Source organism: Euwallacea fornicatus, chromosome 1 (assembly GCF_040115645.1).
Source record: "Euwallacea fornicatus isolate EFF26 chromosome 1, ASM4011564v1, whole genome shotgun sequence".
Classification (NCBI taxonomy): domain Eukaryota; kingdom Metazoa; phylum Arthropoda; class Insecta; order Coleoptera; family Curculionidae; genus Euwallacea; species Euwallacea fornicatus.
The window spans coordinates 7,311,207-7,329,171 of record NC_089541.1 but is presented as its reverse complement, the minus strand read 5'-3'; the positions used below and the strand labels follow the sequence as shown (position 1 = coordinate 7,329,171).

The following is a 17,965-nucleotide window of genomic DNA, read 5'->3' as shown; positions in this document are numbered from 1 at the left end:
AAGAAGAAAATGACGTAATGACGTATGCTGTATATTTTAAATTAGAAGGAAGAAAAAAAAAGAAGTTAAATACTTATTGTTTAAAATAAATTAAATACACTCGAATTTTACTAATACTTAATGCCGCAAAATTAAACATTTTTTCTCAACATTAACTATGTCCATTGCAGATATTAGATCAGCTGTTGAAAACAATGTAAAATTTGAAGAATATATACAATCGTCAATTTAAACTAAAAAACAAATGTTAATTGAAAATTAAAATAAATATCACTTCTTTATTTATGTGTTAACTTTACTTTTCTGGCCTCAAATTTCTTAAAAAAATACAAATTATTTGTTCATTTTTCATATTAAGCGACTGGGTTAATTTTACACAGAACTAATGGATTTAAAGTTTTTTAATCGAATTGTTCTAGGCCCTATTCGAAATTTTAGTCGTTCTAATTCTAGATTTCAGAGAAAACCTAATATTACCACTGCTGGGATTGTAGGTAAGTTAACATCACTGCAGTGTAACTTCACTAATACGGGCAATTAAATGCATGGGAGTTTAAATTAGCAATACATCCATTTAACCAGTCTATTCCTATTTAGAAACCATTTTAACGTGACACATATAGTGAAATTTCATGGACATTGCAATTTTGCCATTTGAAATGCTTCAAACAAACACAAGCCACTGTACTCATGTATTTATTATATCTCTTTTGAGCTTGCTCAGTTATAAACTATTTCACCTCATAAAATCTTACATTACATATTTAATCTCTAAATTACTATTATTGCAAACAGCCATAATATGTGTTAAGTCAAACCTTGCAATCACCTAGTACATTTTACTATAGTGTGAGATATCCAAATCTGCAGATTATAAGACCTAAGTGAGCAGTTTAAATGAGAAAAATGCATGTTCAGAGTAAAAAGATGTGTTCAAATTATGATTTTTGAAAATCTATGTAGGGATTACTAGATATTTGGAGTAAACTATGTCCAAATTTAGGATGTTACACTGTATTTGAATCTGCTAATCTAAACCTTATGATACAGTTATAGGGGATGAAATTTTAAAGGGTGAGGTGCTAGACTCAAATTCCAGATTTCTAGCTAAGGAACTGCACAAATTAGGGCTTCAGTTGAGAAAGGTTCAGTGTTACTCAATTCTATTTCAAGATCACATTCATTTTAAAATACTAGATGTTCTAGATTTCTATCATTCCAGATGATGTGGAAATGATTAGTAATGAAGTACAAAGCTTTTCAAAAAAGTATGACTTTGTTTTGACCACTGGAGGTATTGGGCCTACTCATGATGATGTCACTTATGAGGGTATTTGTCTTCATTTGTATAGATTAAATGGAAACAATAATAATTTGCAGGAGTTGCACTTGCATTTGATAAACCACTATATTTACATCCAGAGCTAAAAGATATTTGTAGTGAATTTTATAAAACGGAAGATCTTTCAGATGCTGGTATGAAACTTGCTTATGTATGTAGATATCACATTACTTTAATCTTAATACTTTTTAGGGTTCATATATTTTTCTTTTTTAGATTCCTAAATCATCAATATTGAACTACAAGACAATCGCGGGCAGTGATTTAGCCTATCCGATGGTTTCGATAAAGAATGTATACATGTTCCCAGGTATACCAGAATTACTGCAGAAGACAATTTTGGAAGTAGGCCCGATACTGTTTCAATGTGCAAATCGATTTTATAACAGGTGCGTGTTCTGCAACTTGCCAGAACATAAGATTGTGACCCAATTGCAGCAGGTTGTGGATCAGTTTCCAGATGTGCGTTTTGGGTGTTATCCGAAATTATTTAACAGGTCGGTATGGTAAGGTGTTGCAAGAGAATGTTAAATTCAGAAAAAATGAGTTCTCTCTTGAGTGAAATTCGTGTTTTAGTGTTTACAAAGTTAAACTGACAATAGAATCATCGAACGAAGATTCGACGTTAAAGGCTCATGCCAGATTGATGGAATTAATACCCAAAAATTGCATTGTTGATATGGATGATACATAACATCATCTTAGGTATTAAAATGACTACAGTAGAACCCTCTATAACACGCTAGATTCTGTGTTTATGAGTCACTTAAATTATACAACCATTTTATTTTAATATTTATTTTAATTTAATTTAAATTATTAGGTGTACAAATAGAAACTGCACATTTTTTGGTGAAATTAAGGTTTGTTAAAAACATACTCATTGGCAATGTTAATAATCAAAATAATTTCCTTTATTATCTATCACCTTTTGTCATTTATTGGGTATATTGGCATGATGGATGCATTCATGATAGAAGCTTAATGATTTTGAGGAAAATAATTATCGAACCATTTTCCAACATCTTCAACTTTAGCGAATTGATGGTCAGCTAAATGAGATCTTAATAAGTGGAAGTTGGATGGAGCTAAGTTTGGAGAATACACAGAATGTTGGAGAACTCCCCAGCGTAAGGATAGAATGAGTGCCTGGGTTGGTTTGCTGTATCCAGTTGAGTATAGTTCTGCAGCTATATCACTTTTCCACTTTTGTGGCTCGGAAATGGGCTTTTTTCCCGTAGAACTTCCCGTAATTTAATCATTGAGGTCTGATAACGTTAAGCTGCAATAGCTTAAATAAGTTTTCGAAGCTCGTAGTAAACGACTCCCTTCCTATCTCACCAGATACATAGTAAAATTTTCTTGGCATAAGTGTTTGGTTTTGGACCTGATCTATATGGTTGGCTTATATCAACCCATCCTTTTTTGCTTTTAGGATTGTCATACGGTATACACTTTTTATCTCAAAACAATTTTGTGCAGAAAATTATCTGTTTTTTGTCGATATATATTCCTTCGATTTTTGTTATCTTCGGTTGGCTCGTGAAGAAACTATTTTCCTTTCTTTTTAATTGTTCTCATTATATGTAATCGAACTGAAATTGCTTATTGAGTTGTTCTCAACTCTTTTATAACCTTTTTTCAATTTAGCAAGAATATTTGACTAGCAAAGTTTGACTAGAAGTTGTCTATTCCCAAATGTGGATCGCCTTGAAGATAAAAATTTCCGCCACAAACTTCTCAAACCATCTCCTAATAGTTGCAGCACCAATAGAATTATCTCTCGAAATAAAATGAATTATTTCTATAGTTGTAGCCGCACTTTTTTCTGTTTAAAATAAAACAACGTTGTTATTTTGAAATTTTGCCTGAAAACATCCATCTCTTAATCACGCTTTATGCACTAAATGACAGCTCATGGGTACATGACATTTTTATAATATAAGGAGCTATAACTAAGCAACACATGCGCAAAATTGCGGATCGATTGGATGCGTTTGCGAATGCTTTTTGATGCGGTCAATTTCAGTGTACAGTTTCTTTTCGTACAGCTATTGTTATATTTAAAATAATTCTTTCCTAATAATCAGACGTAAGACATTACAAGACAACAATTTTTATTTTCGTTTAATAATGAATGTTTTCTTATCGTTTTTTTTTCATTTTTTGCCATGTTATACAAGTATCCTTTAATGTGTTGTATCTATACCATCGCGATATTCCCGCTAAGTTTTACAAATTTGAAGTGGACAATTCTCTAGGCCCTTGTTTTTTGGAATTAGCCTCTATTTCAGACTTAGAAGTAAAGAACTCCCCAGTTTGGGTTGGTACTCTCAGCCCCAGAGGTAACTTGAGAAGTAATCTCTACAGATGAGTTAAGTATAGGGATATTTTCTTTCAATTGATCAGTTGCTTCGGTTTGATTTTCTCCTGGCGCTCCTGAGAGGGTGTTTTACTTGTGTTGAATATATATATTGAAATAATAAATGTATTTTATCTTTTTCTTTATTGTTTTGTCAAGTTGGAAAAACATGATCGCATGTTTTTCGTCTGTGTTATACGAATCCGTTTTATATGAATCCGTGTTATAGGGGTCTACTGCATTATGTGTTAGTTATATTTACTTAACTAGTCATGGTGTCATTTAACTAAGTCCTAAATAGGTAAATATATTTTTTAAGTTTATTTCACATTGCTGGAAAGTATGTCAAGTAAAGGAAATAAAGAAATGCTGGGGTCATTTACATAATTTATTGATAAATATTACATATTCTACTTAATTCTACATATTGAGCATCCTTTAATATACAAAAATCAGTCCGAGCGTTCAAGCGGCAGAAATACACTATTTGAATAAATCTACTTAAGTAGTGCAAAACCGACATTAATCGCCCTTTTTTCTACCGGTCAAACAACTCAGACTTGTGTCGGGATACGCAACACTGACGGTGACCTGGTGGTTTCCATGAGACCCAGCCAGAGCCTGCAACTGGCTGAGTCCCTCAAAATACCCCTCAGAACGATAATATTATTACTTGCCCGAGAATAAGATTATTTAAGTTGGCTTATTAAAAAACGACACTCCAAAAAGTCTAAACATACATTTACAAAAGTGTAAAAATTTATTCAGTCGATTCGTATTCTATAATATCGAGTATACAAGTTGCTTGTAGAAAAATTGCTGTAGATTTTTGTGTGATAATGGGGAACGGGCTGTTAGAATGTACCCTGCAGGGAGTTGTGTCTAAGTCGAGAAAAGGTGCTTTCTGACTAAAAGAGCTTTTGAGATCGACTTTAATATAGAACCTTATCGTTAACACTGTTGGCAATTGAAATTTTTTTAATGTAGTCTTGGAAAGAGGTTTTGACTAATGGACAGCTTTGCATCTCCTCATTGAGTCATGTAACTTATTTCCTGAAGTTTATTGTTTCGATTTTATAGCTTAGAACTATGTATTTATTTAAACTATACAGATTTATACAATGTATCCCAGTTAAAATGTCTTGACAATTTTGTACTTAAACGCTTAGAACTGAAAATAGTGGAATATTGAAGAGAGAAGTTATTGATGCCACAACGGTGCATTTTAAGTGGGTCACCCTGTATTAAGTACTTACCACTGACCAACATAATTATTATCTTTTTCTTAGGGTAAATTCCTTTCGCCGCATCTCTTATTTAGCAATTCCCCAATGATAGTTTTGTGTAAATGGCCCTTCACAAAAGATGTCCGCCTAGCCGTTTAATTTGTTCAACTAATCGTAGGTATTTGACTAGAAAATCATCTCTTGCGTAGGATTTCGAACGTGGAAAAGGCACACAATACACCTAAATGTCCCTTTTTTGGCACCCCAGATATAGTGCGAGACTATACGTTAATTAATTATAAAACGTCTTTATCACTTTGCACGGCCCCGTGCAGTTTATGTCACTCTAGTTCACACAGCTTCAGTTTTAGCTTCTCATCTCCTCCTTCGCAAAGCTGCGGCCGCGATCATCTGTTGAATCATCGGTTCTGGACTACATGGTTTGGGATCGCATTTCATTTGACCGTCACCTCCGCATCTGAAAGTTATATGTCTTAATAACATTGTGTTGTTCATACAATAATTGCCTGTTTGTCCTTTGAGTGAGTTTAACTACCTTAAATTATTGCTAAAATTGTTTATTTGCTGCCGATTCACAAATGGAAATCAACAATGGATATTTTCGATATTTATTACTATACAACTTCCGTATAAAAAAAAACGCGATGCAGAGTCATAACGTGCTGCTATGCGATGTGTATGGTGAAGTTGATTGAGACACAATAAAGGCTTTCATTGAATTAAATCGTCGATTAATCATACCAGAGATTGTTGGCAATCTGAACGTATCGAAATCAAGCGCTGGAAACTATTTGAAATTAATTGGATATGTTAGTGAACTCGATGTATGGGTACCACATGAACTCAAGACATTTTCCAACGAGAAGAAAATTACCCCTTTTTGAAGCGTATGATAACTTGTGACGAAAAATTGATCGTTTGCAACAATGTCGTGCGCAAAAGATCTTGGACCAAGCCGAATAAGCCGGTCCAAAGCACTTTAAAAGCGGATATTCACCAAAGAGAAGTTATGTTATCCGTCTAGTGGGACTACAAAAGTGTCGTCAGATGGATAAATTAAGTGACGAAATCAAGATAAAGCGCCCAGGTTTAATAACTCGTACCCGCCAAAAATTGTCATAGCTTGGATTCCACATCCACGTTATTTACCAGACCTAGCACCGTCGGATTATCATCTGCTTCGATCGCTGCAAAAGGCCATTAATAAAAGAAACTTCGCTGCCAATGTAGAGGTAAAAATGTACTTGGGACAGTTTTTGCCCAAAAAGAATCTAATTATGTTGTGCAATTTGATGAAATTAACCCGAGGATGGAAAAATGTTATTAAGCAAAATGGACGATACATAATTTAATTGTTATCATTTTTTGTGGAAAAAGTTGTGTTTTATTTACATTGTAAAGTGTACAAAGGTTTTTTGGGACAAACCAATAGAATCAGATTATCCTTTTCATATTCCTCCGTTGATTGTCCATCAAGAAACAGACTTAGGCGGATTAAGATTTTATAGAATGGCTTCTGATTTGGAATGCAGGGTACACGATTATCATGGAATAAAAGAGTTGTAAAGCTTTATATCTCTAGTCACTTACATGCAATAGAGGCAAGGTCCGCTTGTCGAATCAATAACCTCTCCTACTTGGTACGCTTTGCCTGATATCTGACAACCAGTCTTGGAAGCTCTTCCTTTGTAAGCATGCGAGAAGAAGTGCGGGGGCAACGTTGTCGTTGTTGTGGTTGTGCTCGTCGTCACATTCACAGCGGTGGACATCGATACAGGACACTCGTATCTGGGACAACAGAACCCTCTGATTGGTTCCTCGTGGCACCTGGGAATAGGAGGCGGACAGCTTTGCTGTAGGCAGATAATGTCGCTCCTAAAGCAGAAGCAAAAGTCGCAAGGATCATCTCTAGGGATTTGTTGGGCCGAAACATAAACTTTGCCTCCGTATCTAGAAAACAAAATATCACTTGTGGTACTACTACCATAGTATATGCATTTATCGTACTAACCTGCAAGTACCAGGTCCAAATGCATTGTGTTCGTCCACACCGTAATAATCTCCAGGTTGCTCGTAATCAGGAGGCTCAGGTGTTTGTTCACCAAGAATATGCGCTGGAGGTAATTCAGTACTGGTTGTTGCTGGTAAGGCCGCTGTCGATTCTGATATAAGAATTGAAGTGGACAACTCTCCAAATACATGTTTTTTGGAGGTGGTCTCCACTTCAGGTCCAGAAGTGAATAATTCGCCAACTCGGATTGGCATTGAAACATTCTCAGCCCCAATGGTAGCTTCGGAAGTAACCTCTGCAGGTGAGGTAAATATAGGGATTTCTTCTTTCGGTTGCTCAGTTTGACCTTCTCCTGGTACTTCTGGAAGGGGTGTTCTGCTTGGTTCCGGTAGTTTCACAGGTGCTTTGGATGATTCTTCAGTTTGACTAGAAACATCTTCGATAGGTGATTGCGTGAAGACCTCTGAGGGTTCTTCTGTTGGATCTTTTGCCTTTTCAGTTTTGCTAATAACTTCAGGTTCAGTTGGTATTAACTTATCAGTTTCCATGAATGTTGATTGCTCAATTTCGCTTGGAGTTTCTGTGGTAGATCCAGAGAATTTCACTTGCTTTTCTGGGAGTGCAGTTGTAGATTTGTATGCAGCTTCTGTAGATCCCTCTTTTTTAAACTGAGAAGAAGCAATTTTCTCCTTTGTTGGAACTGGAGTAGTTACTATTTCTGCATCACCAACAGTAATAGTAGTCTCCTCTGGAACTTCAGGTTGTTGGGTTGGGGAAGGTAAGTTTGGTGGTGGCGTCATTTTTGTCTCAGTAGCTCCTTCCACAGTTTGGAATTTTTTAGTTACAGGTGCTTCAGATACATCCGGACTTATAACAGATATTGGTTTTATATGCGGTTTTTTCGACACCACTGAAGTCACACCAGGAGCTTCAGTTTCTACTTCTTTCGGAACTTCTGTAGCTTCAGTTTCTACTTCTTCCGGAACTTCTGTAGCTTCAGTTTCTACTTTCGAAACTTCTGTAGCTTTAGTTTCTTCAACGCTTTTAGTTGTCGAACTTATCGCTCCAACAGTAGTTTGTTCTGGTTGAGCTTCAGATGTTGCACTGACCGGTATTTCAATCCCTTGAGCACTCGTAGTCGTGACAACTTCTTTTGGAGTTTTCGATGTTTCCACTTCTTCACTTGGAGCTGGTGAAGTAATTGCAGTTGTTTTATTAAGTGGAGCTCTATCTGTTATTTCTACGTCATTTGTAACTAGACTTGAATTAGCTGGACTAAGACCATTACCTTCGGTTGGATTTAAATCTGGGATCTCAGTTTCACTTATTGTCACATTTTGTTCATTTGGCGGCTTAACTAGTTCGGTGACCGCAGAAGGTTCAGTGGCTGATGGTTGAATTATTGTAGGTTCTTCGGTAACAAGGGTTTGAGATGGTTTAGCTTCACTAGGCTTCTCAGTAGGAGCTTGAGCCTGTTGTTGTTCAGTTACATGAGAGTCTGCTTTTGTAAATTTATGAGTAAATGTTTCTTCAGGTATAGTGACATGCTCAACTGGCTTTTCTGTAATTTGTGAAGTGGCTTGTTCTTTTGAAATTCCTTTCGATGGTTCAGCTTCAGGAGTCGTAGATCCTTCTTTGAAGCCATCGGGTTTTTCTTCCGGCTTCTTTTTATCTGATTTGTAGGGTATTTGAGGATCACCTTCCTTTTCTTGTTGAGGAGTAGTTAGTTCAACTTTAGCCGTGCTAAATGTCTCAGGTACGGTTGTGATGGGTATAATTTTAGGTTCTTCGGTCTCGATTTCTGCAACTGGAGTTGTTGCTCTTTCATCTTCAGACTTACCTTCAGTTGTAACTGTATTGACAACTTCAGTTACCATTTCACTTGTACCTGTACCGATTGGTGTGGTAGCTTCTTTTTTTTTATCAGTTTCAGGTCTTGGCGATGAGATTTGTTCATGTCTTTCATCGACTTCTACAGCTTTTTCAGTCAATGCGGTTGTTGTCTCTTCTTCAACTTCACTGAATGTGGTAGAAATAGTTTCTGGAATTTTAGTAGCCTTACTGCTTTCTCCTAATGAGTGAACTGTCACTTGATCTTCAGGAATATCGACGTCAGGCGCTTCAGTAGTTTGCGTTTCATTTTGTTTATTTTTGTTGGTTGGAATTATTTCCTTGAATCCTTCAGGTGAATCAGTTACCGGACGATTTTTTTTTGCAGGCTCTTCAGGATTTTTGGTAGCAGGTTTAGCCACTCCTTCTTCAGGGGCTTCCGGAGCAAGTTCAGTCACTTCTTCTTTTGGATGTTCAGTGGATGTAGGGGCAAGCTCAGTCACTTCTTTGGGAGTTTCTGTAATAGGTTTAGTTACACCCTCTTCTGATGTTTCCGCAGAGTTATTTGAAGATTCAGAAACTTTTTCTGATGGGATCTGTGTAGCTTTTAATGCAGGTTCAGTAACTCCTTCTTTGGGAGTTTCTGAAGTACGTTTGTCCATGTCTTCTTCCGGAGCTTCAGAAGACTTTCTGGAAGGTTCAGTCACTTTCTCATGAGGAAAGTTTGTAATTTCTAGTTCAAGCTCAGTAACTTTCTCTTTGGGCATCTTGGTAGTAAATTCAGTGATGCTATCTTTTAGAGTTTCCGAAGTCTCTGAAGGTTTAGTCGGTCCTATTTCAGGAATCGCTGTAGGTTTTAATGAATGTTCAGTAACTCCCTCTTTAGGTGGCTCTGTAGCAAGTTCAGTCATATTTTCTTTTGATACTTGCATAGTCTTATGAGGAGGTTTAGTTACTCCCTCTTGGAGAATTTCTGTAGTTTCCAATGCAGGTTCAGTAAGTTTCTCTTTGGGTGCCTCTGTATCCTTCAAGCCAGGCTCCGTGACTTCTGGAATTTCAGTATCTTTCGGTACATGTATTTTTTCAGGTAGAGTAATTCTTTCCGATGTAACTTCAGGTCCTTTTTCATGTGTGGGCGAGAAAGTGGTGATATCAGGCTCTACAGTTTTCTTATGTGTGGGCGTTGTGAACTGCAAAAAATACTCTTCATCCTCTATAGACACCTTTGTTTCTGCTTCAGCTGAAAAGAAAATATGCTTAATTTTATAGAAAGTTAGAAATTACAAGTAGCCTTACTGCAACTATATGTAGGACAGCAACTGTCTGTATCGCTAAAAACAGGAATGCAATTCTGGAATTCAACAGGGGGTGGTGAGCATTCAATGGACTCGCATCTCAGAATGGAGCTGATACATCTGCAGAAGGCTTGACAATGGTTGATAGGAGGAACAGCGCTGTTGTTCTTGTAAGTTTGTCCATCCACCAGGCAACTGCCCTCTCCAGGGATTTCTCTTTCTGGTAAAGTGGTTGGTCCAGGATACTCGGTGGTTTCGGGCAGTTGAGTCATCGTCGGGGGGCTTTCTGGAATTCCAGGTGTTTCTGTTGGTGGAGCCCTCTCTGTGCCATTAGGAATTTCAGGAATAATCGCACTTTCTTTTGGGGGTATTTGTCCTGAGTCTTTTTCCTCTGTAGATGATTCTGTAGGTTTTTGACCTGACCCTTCAGTTTCAGGAACAGTTTCTGTAACTTTCTCAATTGGTTCGATTTCAATTTCATTGGTTTCTTCAGTTGGTTCTTCGGGAATTTTGTTGCTTTCAGTGATTATCGGAGGAAGTATATTCTCTTCAGATGGTAATATTGATTCTGAAGGTTGTTCCGTTTGAGTTACTGAAGGAATAACTGGTGCACACTCAAGTTCTGAGGTACAAACTTCAGGCACTACTGCTTTTTCCGTGACGTTTTCCGGGGTTTTACCAATTTTCGATGGCACTGTAATGGGTTGCTGTTTGGGAGAAGTGGTTGTTTTAGCTTCAGACATTTCCAATACAGTAACATTTTCCTCAGTTTTGAGCCCAGAAGAATGCTCTTCATTCAAATCAATCTCATTTTCCTCCGTCCTAGGAAGTTCTGTGGTACTTCCAACCCCAATATGAGAAGTTTTTTGCTCATCACTAGGCTTGGCAACGTCAGAGGGAAGTTTAGTGATTCCAGCTTCATAAACTCTTTCAGTGGTTTGTTGACTAGTCTGAGACACAGAGATGGGACGTTGAGTTTCTACTTCTTCCGTAACTGTAACAATAATTTCAGTGGTAAGACCTGGAATTTCTTTAGACACGTCCGTGGAGTAAGCAGTTTCAGAGACATGGTCCATAGACTGTGGAAGTTCAGTTTTCTTTGTGGGAATTTCAGTAACAATAACAACCTCCTCTTCAGTGGTTATTGACTGGTCAAACCCGAACGGCTGCGAAGAAGTGTCAGTTGATTTGTCTGGTATCTCTTCAACGGCTTGTGTTGTTTTATACTCTTCAGGTTGTCCTGACGGCGATTGTTGTTTCGTGTCCGTTGTTTCGCTGTCAACAGGCACTTCTGTTTCTAATTTTACCTCAGTTATTGAAGGTGATTTTGTGGTTTGTGACTCTGCAGGAGTTTCAGTACTAGTTGCTGGAATCCTTGCACAACCTTGCTCATCGCATTGTTCCGGAACAATTGTAGGTTCTGTTCTAGTGCTGGGGGTGGTTAATTCGGCTGTAGTAGGTTCACTAAATGTAGGTAGTGTAATTGTGGTCACTTCAGGTACATCAATTTTTTCAGTCGACGAAGCTATTGGTTCTGAAATAGTTGGTAATTTGGTTTCGATTTCTTTATATTTATCATGGAAAACTTGAGAATGTTTCTCTTTTTCAGTTGGTAGTTCGCTCGTTATTGGTATTTGTTCGGTGGTATCAGTTTCTGGTAATTCCGGTAATTCGGTAGGTTCCTGCTTTTCCGGCAACTCGGTAGGTTCCTGCTTTTCCGGTAGCTCCGACAATTCGGTAGGTTCCGGCGTTTCCGGTAGCGCCGACAATTCGGTAGGTTCCTGCTTTTCCGGTAGTTCCGGCAATTCGGTAGGTTCCTGCTTTTCCGGTAGTTGCGTGGGTTCGGTGCCTTTAGGTACCTCCTTTTCTGTTAGTTGTGTGGATCCGGTGCCCTTAGGTGTCTCTTTGTCTGGTAGTTCAGCTAATTCAGTAGATGTCTCCTCATCTGGTGTTGCCGTTGATTCCGCATCTGGTTCCTTTTCAGGTGGTATTTCTGATGGTTGGGCCCCAGAAGGTGTTTCTTTTTCTGACGTCATAGGTAATTCTTCCGGTTTCTCTGTTTCAGAAACCAAAGAAGTTATTTCTGCCTTTTCTGTAGTCGTAGACAACTCTTCTTCTATCTTAGGTGTAGTAATTTTGGTTAAGGATTCTTCAGTGGACACATCTGTTTTTTCCCCCGGTTGTTTTGCAGATGGTTCATTGGTACTACTGCTAATCGCAGTAGTGATAGTTTCCATAGCTCCAGTTACGCTAGATGTAATTGCGTCAATTGCCTGAGAGACTCTGGTGGTAATGACTTCTATAGGTCCTTCAGTGGTTGGCGAGATTTTTTCGTCTGTAACAGATTCTTTTGCAGGTTGTGTTACGCTAACTTCAGGAATAACTGCTTCTTTTCTGACGGTTTCAGTTTGAGTTTCATCCATAGGTTGCTCTGTAACTAATGTCTCCGTTCCGACAGGTTTTGTGGTTTCCGCTTTATGGCTTGTGGGTTGTGTTGCTTCTACAGGCTGTTTGGTGAATTCTTCAACTGCTTCCGGAGTTGTTGGTTGCTTTTCGTGTTTGTCTCCCTCTTCAAGCACATTTTTGTTAGTTTCTTCGCCTTTAGCGGCTTTAGTTGCAGTCTCTGGTGCTTCCTTAGGCGCTTCTGTGGCTCCAGGACTAATCTCTGGGACGTACTCCTCTATTTTGACGTGTGAAGTAGTGAGAGGTTGTTCCGTGATTGTTTGCTCAGATTCCTTTGGAGATGCGGTAGTGGGTTTCGTTTCAAATGAAAGGGATGACAGTGTTGTTAGTTCTTCTTCAATCACTCCCGTACAATTGTAAGTGTCCGGGCAGCACTGTCCTTCTGTTACTGGTAGAGCTGTGCAATTGACCTTGTCCAGAGGAGTTGGCCCGCATTCCTGAACTGCGCACACTATATCTCCACGCAAGCAATAGCATTTCTCACAAGGAATGTCTTTCTTGACCAATTCTCCATCATTGTACATGTCTCCATGGAACTCGCATTGCACTCCTGGTTGAAGGGTGGTGGTAGGAGTTTCTGTAGTCGTAGTTGTTGTGGTGGAAGATGTGGTGGTGATTTGCGGAGTTGTAGATCCTTCCAAGTATTCGGGATGTTCTGCAAAAATCAATTAAATCAAAAAATTGTTAGTAGCTATGATAGTCAAGCACATACCGCAATTATATCTCACGGGACAACAAACTCCTTCTTGAAAAACAGGCCTACAACCCTCCACATTAAGGGTGCACTCTTGCATAACACACGCAGTTTTGTTGCGGATGCAATAACACAATTCGCAAGGATTGTCTGGATTAGATGGTACTCTAGCTCCATCCGAATAGAAGAGGTTATCGATTGAACATCCATATTCATTCAGATGGCCCAATGCTGTGGATGGGGCTGTGGAGGTAACTAATTGGACTGGAACTAATAGATATTTTAAAATTAGTTTTTGGTTATTAAAGTATCTGTCGATCCTAAAAGATACTTCAAATTTCACACATACTGGATTATTATTTGAAGCTCAAAAGCGATTTACCTTCAGGACATGTGATCACAGGGCAGCATTGATCCGGCTTTTTTTCCACTTTGCAATTTGCTCCTATAGCCTTGGTAAAGGGACAAACTTTTAGATAGCACATGAGCATTCGGTTGTGGCAGGTGCAGTTTAGGCAGGGTTCGTTGGTGATTATTCGGTCGCCTTCGTCATAGTGTTGAAAATTGTAGTAACAACCGGTTGCGTCTGCAACTATAGAAAACAAAATTACAAAATGAATATAGAGAAATCAATCTAAGATTTTCCTTTTTCATTTAGTTAAATTGGTTATTTAGTTAGTTAGTTATTTTAGTTAACTTACCCGGATAGTATTCAATTTCGGTGCTCTGTTCGGCATGCTGTTCGGGCTGAGCGGGTGCTGTAAACAAAAGTTAGTAATTAGAAAAAGAAATCTATAAGAGACGAACAACTAATGATAGGATAATCGGCCTATTTTAACGATTGAAAACTTTTAATAGTTTAATGATATTTCTAATTCTATGTGAGTCGGTCATCATATTGCCAATTTGGTCTATGATTATGCGGAGAAAGCTCTTTGACAATATTTTTTTTTTAATAAACTCAAAGTCGAACCCTATGATTCAAAAAATTTCAACAACATAATTCGATATCGAACTCTAAAAATTAAAGGAATATCTTGAATTTTTCCTGTTTCAATGCTTATCTGCCAACACTATTCGTATCAAAACTAATAGTGTCGACTTTGTAGCATATAACCGTCTTTATGAAACACACGCTTTTAAGTGAAGACAGAAGATATCACGTAGGTGCAACTACATCCAAAGTCATACGGGGTAGGTGGCGCAAAAAATTATTTGATAACACACAGTGGTGGCAAATGAGAATTTTAACAATAAAAGCAGCCACTTTTCTCATACAGAGAAAACTACTAATAGGCACTATATTGAGAAGACTGGAAAATGCTTCGTAGTAAAAACTGATTAAAGATTTGTCCTTACTACAGCTTCACCTCTCGTTAACAACTAATAACATGCATTAATTAACGGGTTTTACAACCTAACCCCACGTGAAATTTTCAATAAAACCGCCAGGAAGAACGGTATCTTAAAATGCTTTGCAGAACGTAAATAGTGAGAACCATTTGGTTTGAGATTCGAATTCTTCAATTGTAAAATGTTTATCTTTCTACACAAGCCATTCTTAACTCTTTTGAGCAAATAGCATTTTATATTCTGAGAGCTTTTCTGTTCTTTTAGTGCTTCCTGTAACACACACATTATATGATGTATTGATTTCAGGATAAATTTATCACAATACAGCTCCTCCGCTTTTACATCTACAGTTAGTTTTAATGATCGATTAATATAACTAAGTATGCAAAACTATACTGGGTGTGCGCCTTGGCCGGTCATAAAATACCCCACATCGAGAGGAGACCAGCAGGTGGCAATTCGTTTATTGCGGTGAAGATGATTGAATCTTTAGAAGTAAATGGATCTCGGGAATTTCTTGTTATGTTTATTTATTGATTGCCTGACTATTGGGAAAAAGTACAATTCTTAATCAAACATGCAAAAATTTAAATCACATGCACGTCCGTCCAGCTGCGGAAGATTTCATGAGAATCTTCATCGTACGTTTACACTCAACGTTAGATAATTACAATTAACTACCTGTTAATGATCGAGTTTAATTGTTATTCGCCTCAGAATGTTAATGAATCGAGTAGCAATTCATATCATCTTCATCGGATTTGATGTATATTTATTCAGTTTTGTATTAATAGCCGAGGTACCGTATTAATTGGTAAAGAAAAACGTTGGTTTTGCTTGATATCTTGATTTACTTGCATAAAACACACGTACCGGTTCGTTATTAGATAACAAATGGGCTCAGTTATGATTAAATTGGATTTATAATTGACTCGAATTGCAAAAAAATTGAAATTTTAATGAATGATCATTGCCTTATTGGGATTAATGAAAAGGTGAAGATCTAATGTGCGTTTTATCGCTAATCGGAAAGATGTATCTAAGGAGTATTGGATGAACTTATTGATTACTCAATGATAAACCTAAGAATGCACTTTGGCCAGATGGTGGCGGGTACTTCACATGTCACGTTAATACTCATGCAACACCAGTTTTTGTGTTTATTTACTAATTGGTAATAGTGTGCAACGACAATGATAAAGGCATTCTCAAACGCATTTTCTTGTGTGGATCTAACTGTACTGATGGAATGTTTGAATAATTCTCTGTAGCTTTTCTGTAGTTACGTGGGGTGATTTTACGCACAAAGGTTTCAATTATCAGTAAAATGGTGGGCTTTTTGCCTCAAGAAGTAAACGATATCCATTAACTGCTGGCAATTTTCCTGTGAAGGCTATTACGATTTGCGTCTACATTAAATTTTTTTTTCCGCCCAGTTATTATAAAGCCATTAAATTGCACTCTGAACCATTATTAAGCACGGGATGACGGTATTAACGCTAAACGCATCAATTTGCATCTCGATCTAATGGCTATAAATCAATTTGGTTACATTGTAAAACGGGATGCGAAATGGGGGAAAAATCCAATATAATCAGGATGTGGATTTATTTGTTTTGCCCTAAAATTAATGGTTGAGATCAACACGTACAGAGAGTTGCAGGCTGAAAGCTCAAAAAATTCGCATATATCACCAGTATAGTTTAGTAATAAAGTACCTTTGATGGAGCAGCAGACTTCGATCTTTTGCAAAGCTTGAACCATTAATTCTGTAGATTGGAAAATTCGGAAATTACTTGAAGTTTATATGTGCGTACATTCGAAATACTCGATAAACTACATTCATAATACATCTTTTCCATGAAAGTCGGAAAATTAAATTTCTTGTCAAGCTTCAAACATTATAATTTTTAAAGTGAAAAACTGTATATTTTTGAAATTATTATTTGTGTAAAGAACGAGGTTAAAACAAACTATTCATATCTAGGAAGTCAGTATCATTCCTCTAAATTTTAAGAACTTTGTAGCAATTTTGAACTTGCTGTTACAAACCCACACAGTTTAAATCTTATTAATTATGCAAAATAAAAGCAAATTTATTACGGCATTTGCTAATTATTCATCCTTAGACTTATCGTATTCCTAATGAAATGGGTAGTTAACGAACGAACTCGGTACTGCTCATTTACACCGTTGTAAGAAGTACCTACTCGAGTCTCGAGCAATGTTAACCGTCATCGGGCAAAAAAGCCTATCCGTGAATTACGTCCTCTGCGAATGGTCAACGGTCAAATTGATGATTAAAATGGCGACTTTGTAGAGGGCTAGCTATAAACTTAAAGTTCATCGCAAGATTAGCTCTTTAGCTAATCTTGAGATTAGGGCTAATTTGGGTTTTTATGGTATTCGCGTCACGTTTGTTTAGAAAAGTTTTTCGTGCAATAATGCCCAACAGCAGTTGATATTAAAAATACTCTTCAGTCTACCTGCAACAATAATTTCCAGAATGAATTGATGAATGAAACATGATGTTAAATAGTATTAATGAAGTTACACTTAGTTAAGAATTAATAAACGAATATAACGTACTTTTTCTGGGCCAAATGATGAGGGTATTGTATGTATAGAATAATACATGAAATTTAGTAAATAGTTATTGCAAGGCACTTATTTATGAATTTCGTTCATGATGATCCGATTATTTTTCCACTTCATCGATGGTTTTTTTAATGAATTTATGATCATATAAGTGATAAATGTTTGCAATCAGTTTTTATAATAAATTGTTCTTGATATTTACTTTTTCAATGATCAATAATTTGGTGGTAATAGGTACCTCAAATTGACCTTGTTTCCATCGTATTTGTTCGTCCTCGTGTGTGGATCACAAAATTCTTCACTTTGTTCCGGTTTTTCTGAACGTTTTATGTTCAGAATTTTATTTACTATATTAGTCTAGTTTTCGACCGGATATACCACATGACGGTGTGACCTACAGTTCCAGTTAATTTATATTCAGGTTATTTCAACAGTGATTCAACTACAGCATTCCATGGTGGACAATTAGCACGATCTCCACTCGCAATGGGAAATATTTCCAACTATTCAGTCCATTTCCACGATTATGCCATCGTAAATTTTCGAAAACAATCCCGCTTTCCGCGTTCACATCAAGTCGGATTAAGAAGAATTACGATATGTATACGGAGATCGTGATTATGTACCGGAATTTACAGTTATCTACTTTACCTGCCGATAACATGTTATGCATTTCACGACTAGGCCAGACAGAGGCAAATACACCTGGGGGGCTTCTATAACTTCTATAGGGCAACAGCAGGAAAATTTTATTGAAAAGTTTTCAATTC

General features: G+C 37.2%; 2 protein-coding genes across 6 annotated transcripts in view; one reads left to right on the top strand and one right to left on the bottom strand.

Annotated features, from left to right (window-relative positions):
- The first annotated feature begins 58 nt into the window (after positions 1 to 58).
- On the top strand, positions 59 to 4,091 carry LOC136342429 (FAD synthase-like). 2 transcript variants are annotated; one of them, XM_066288237.1, is made up of 6 exons: positions 59 to 494; positions 1,057 to 1,145; positions 1,207 to 1,330; positions 1,381 to 1,493; positions 1,559 to 1,839; positions 1,919 to 4,091. In XM_066288237.1, exons 1-6 carry the CDS (start codon positions 386 to 388, stop codon positions 2,034 to 2,036), a joined length of 834 nt encoding a protein of 277 aa, XP_066144334.1. In that variant the 5' UTR covers positions 59 to 385; the 3' UTR covers positions 2,037 to 4,091. The 2 variants fall into 2 exon arrangements, with proteins under 2 accessions (XP_066144334.1, XP_066144323.1); XM_066288226.1 differs by having other exon boundaries at positions 1,051 to 1,145.
- tnc (tenectin) overlaps positions 4,080 to 17,965 on the bottom strand; it is a 45,651-nt gene continuing 31,765 nt past the window's right edge. For 2 of the 4 annotated variants that reach the window (XM_066287796.1, XM_066287787.1), the window contains exons 3-9: positions 13,946 to 14,002; positions 13,627 to 13,836; positions 13,263 to 13,514; positions 10,089 to 13,205; positions 6,963 to 10,032; positions 6,542 to 6,901; positions 4,080 to 5,408 (exon numbers count right to left, since the gene is read on the bottom strand). In XM_066287796.1, the coding sequence (XP_066143893.1) occupies positions 5,306 to 5,408; positions 6,542 to 6,901; positions 6,963 to 10,032; positions 10,089 to 13,205; positions 13,263 to 13,514; positions 13,627 to 13,836; positions 13,946 to 14,002 (7,169 nt within the window). In that variant the 3' untranslated portion in view covers positions 4,080 to 5,305. The remainder of the gene's footprint in view (positions 5,409 to 6,541; positions 6,902 to 6,962; positions 10,033 to 10,088; positions 13,206 to 13,262; positions 13,515 to 13,626; positions 13,837 to 13,945; positions 14,003 to 17,965) is intronic. The other 2 variants (XM_066287805.1, XM_066287813.1) reach the window with 2 other exon arrangements.

Excerpts from the sequence above, each read along its gene's own strand:
- LOC136342429 (XM_066288226.1), top strand. The coding sequence starts at position 386 with ATGGATTTAAAGTTTTTTAATCGAATTGTTCTAGGCCCTATTCGAAAT. Across the intron at positions 495-1,050 it reads TACCACTGCTGGGATTGTAG|TTATAGGGGATGAAATTTTA; the intron begins GTAAGTTAACAT and ends CTTATGATACAG. Across the intron at positions 1,146-1,206 it reads TAGGGCTTCAGTTGAGAAAG|ATTTCTATCATTCCAGATGA; the intron begins GTTCAGTGTTAC and ends TAGATGTTCTAG.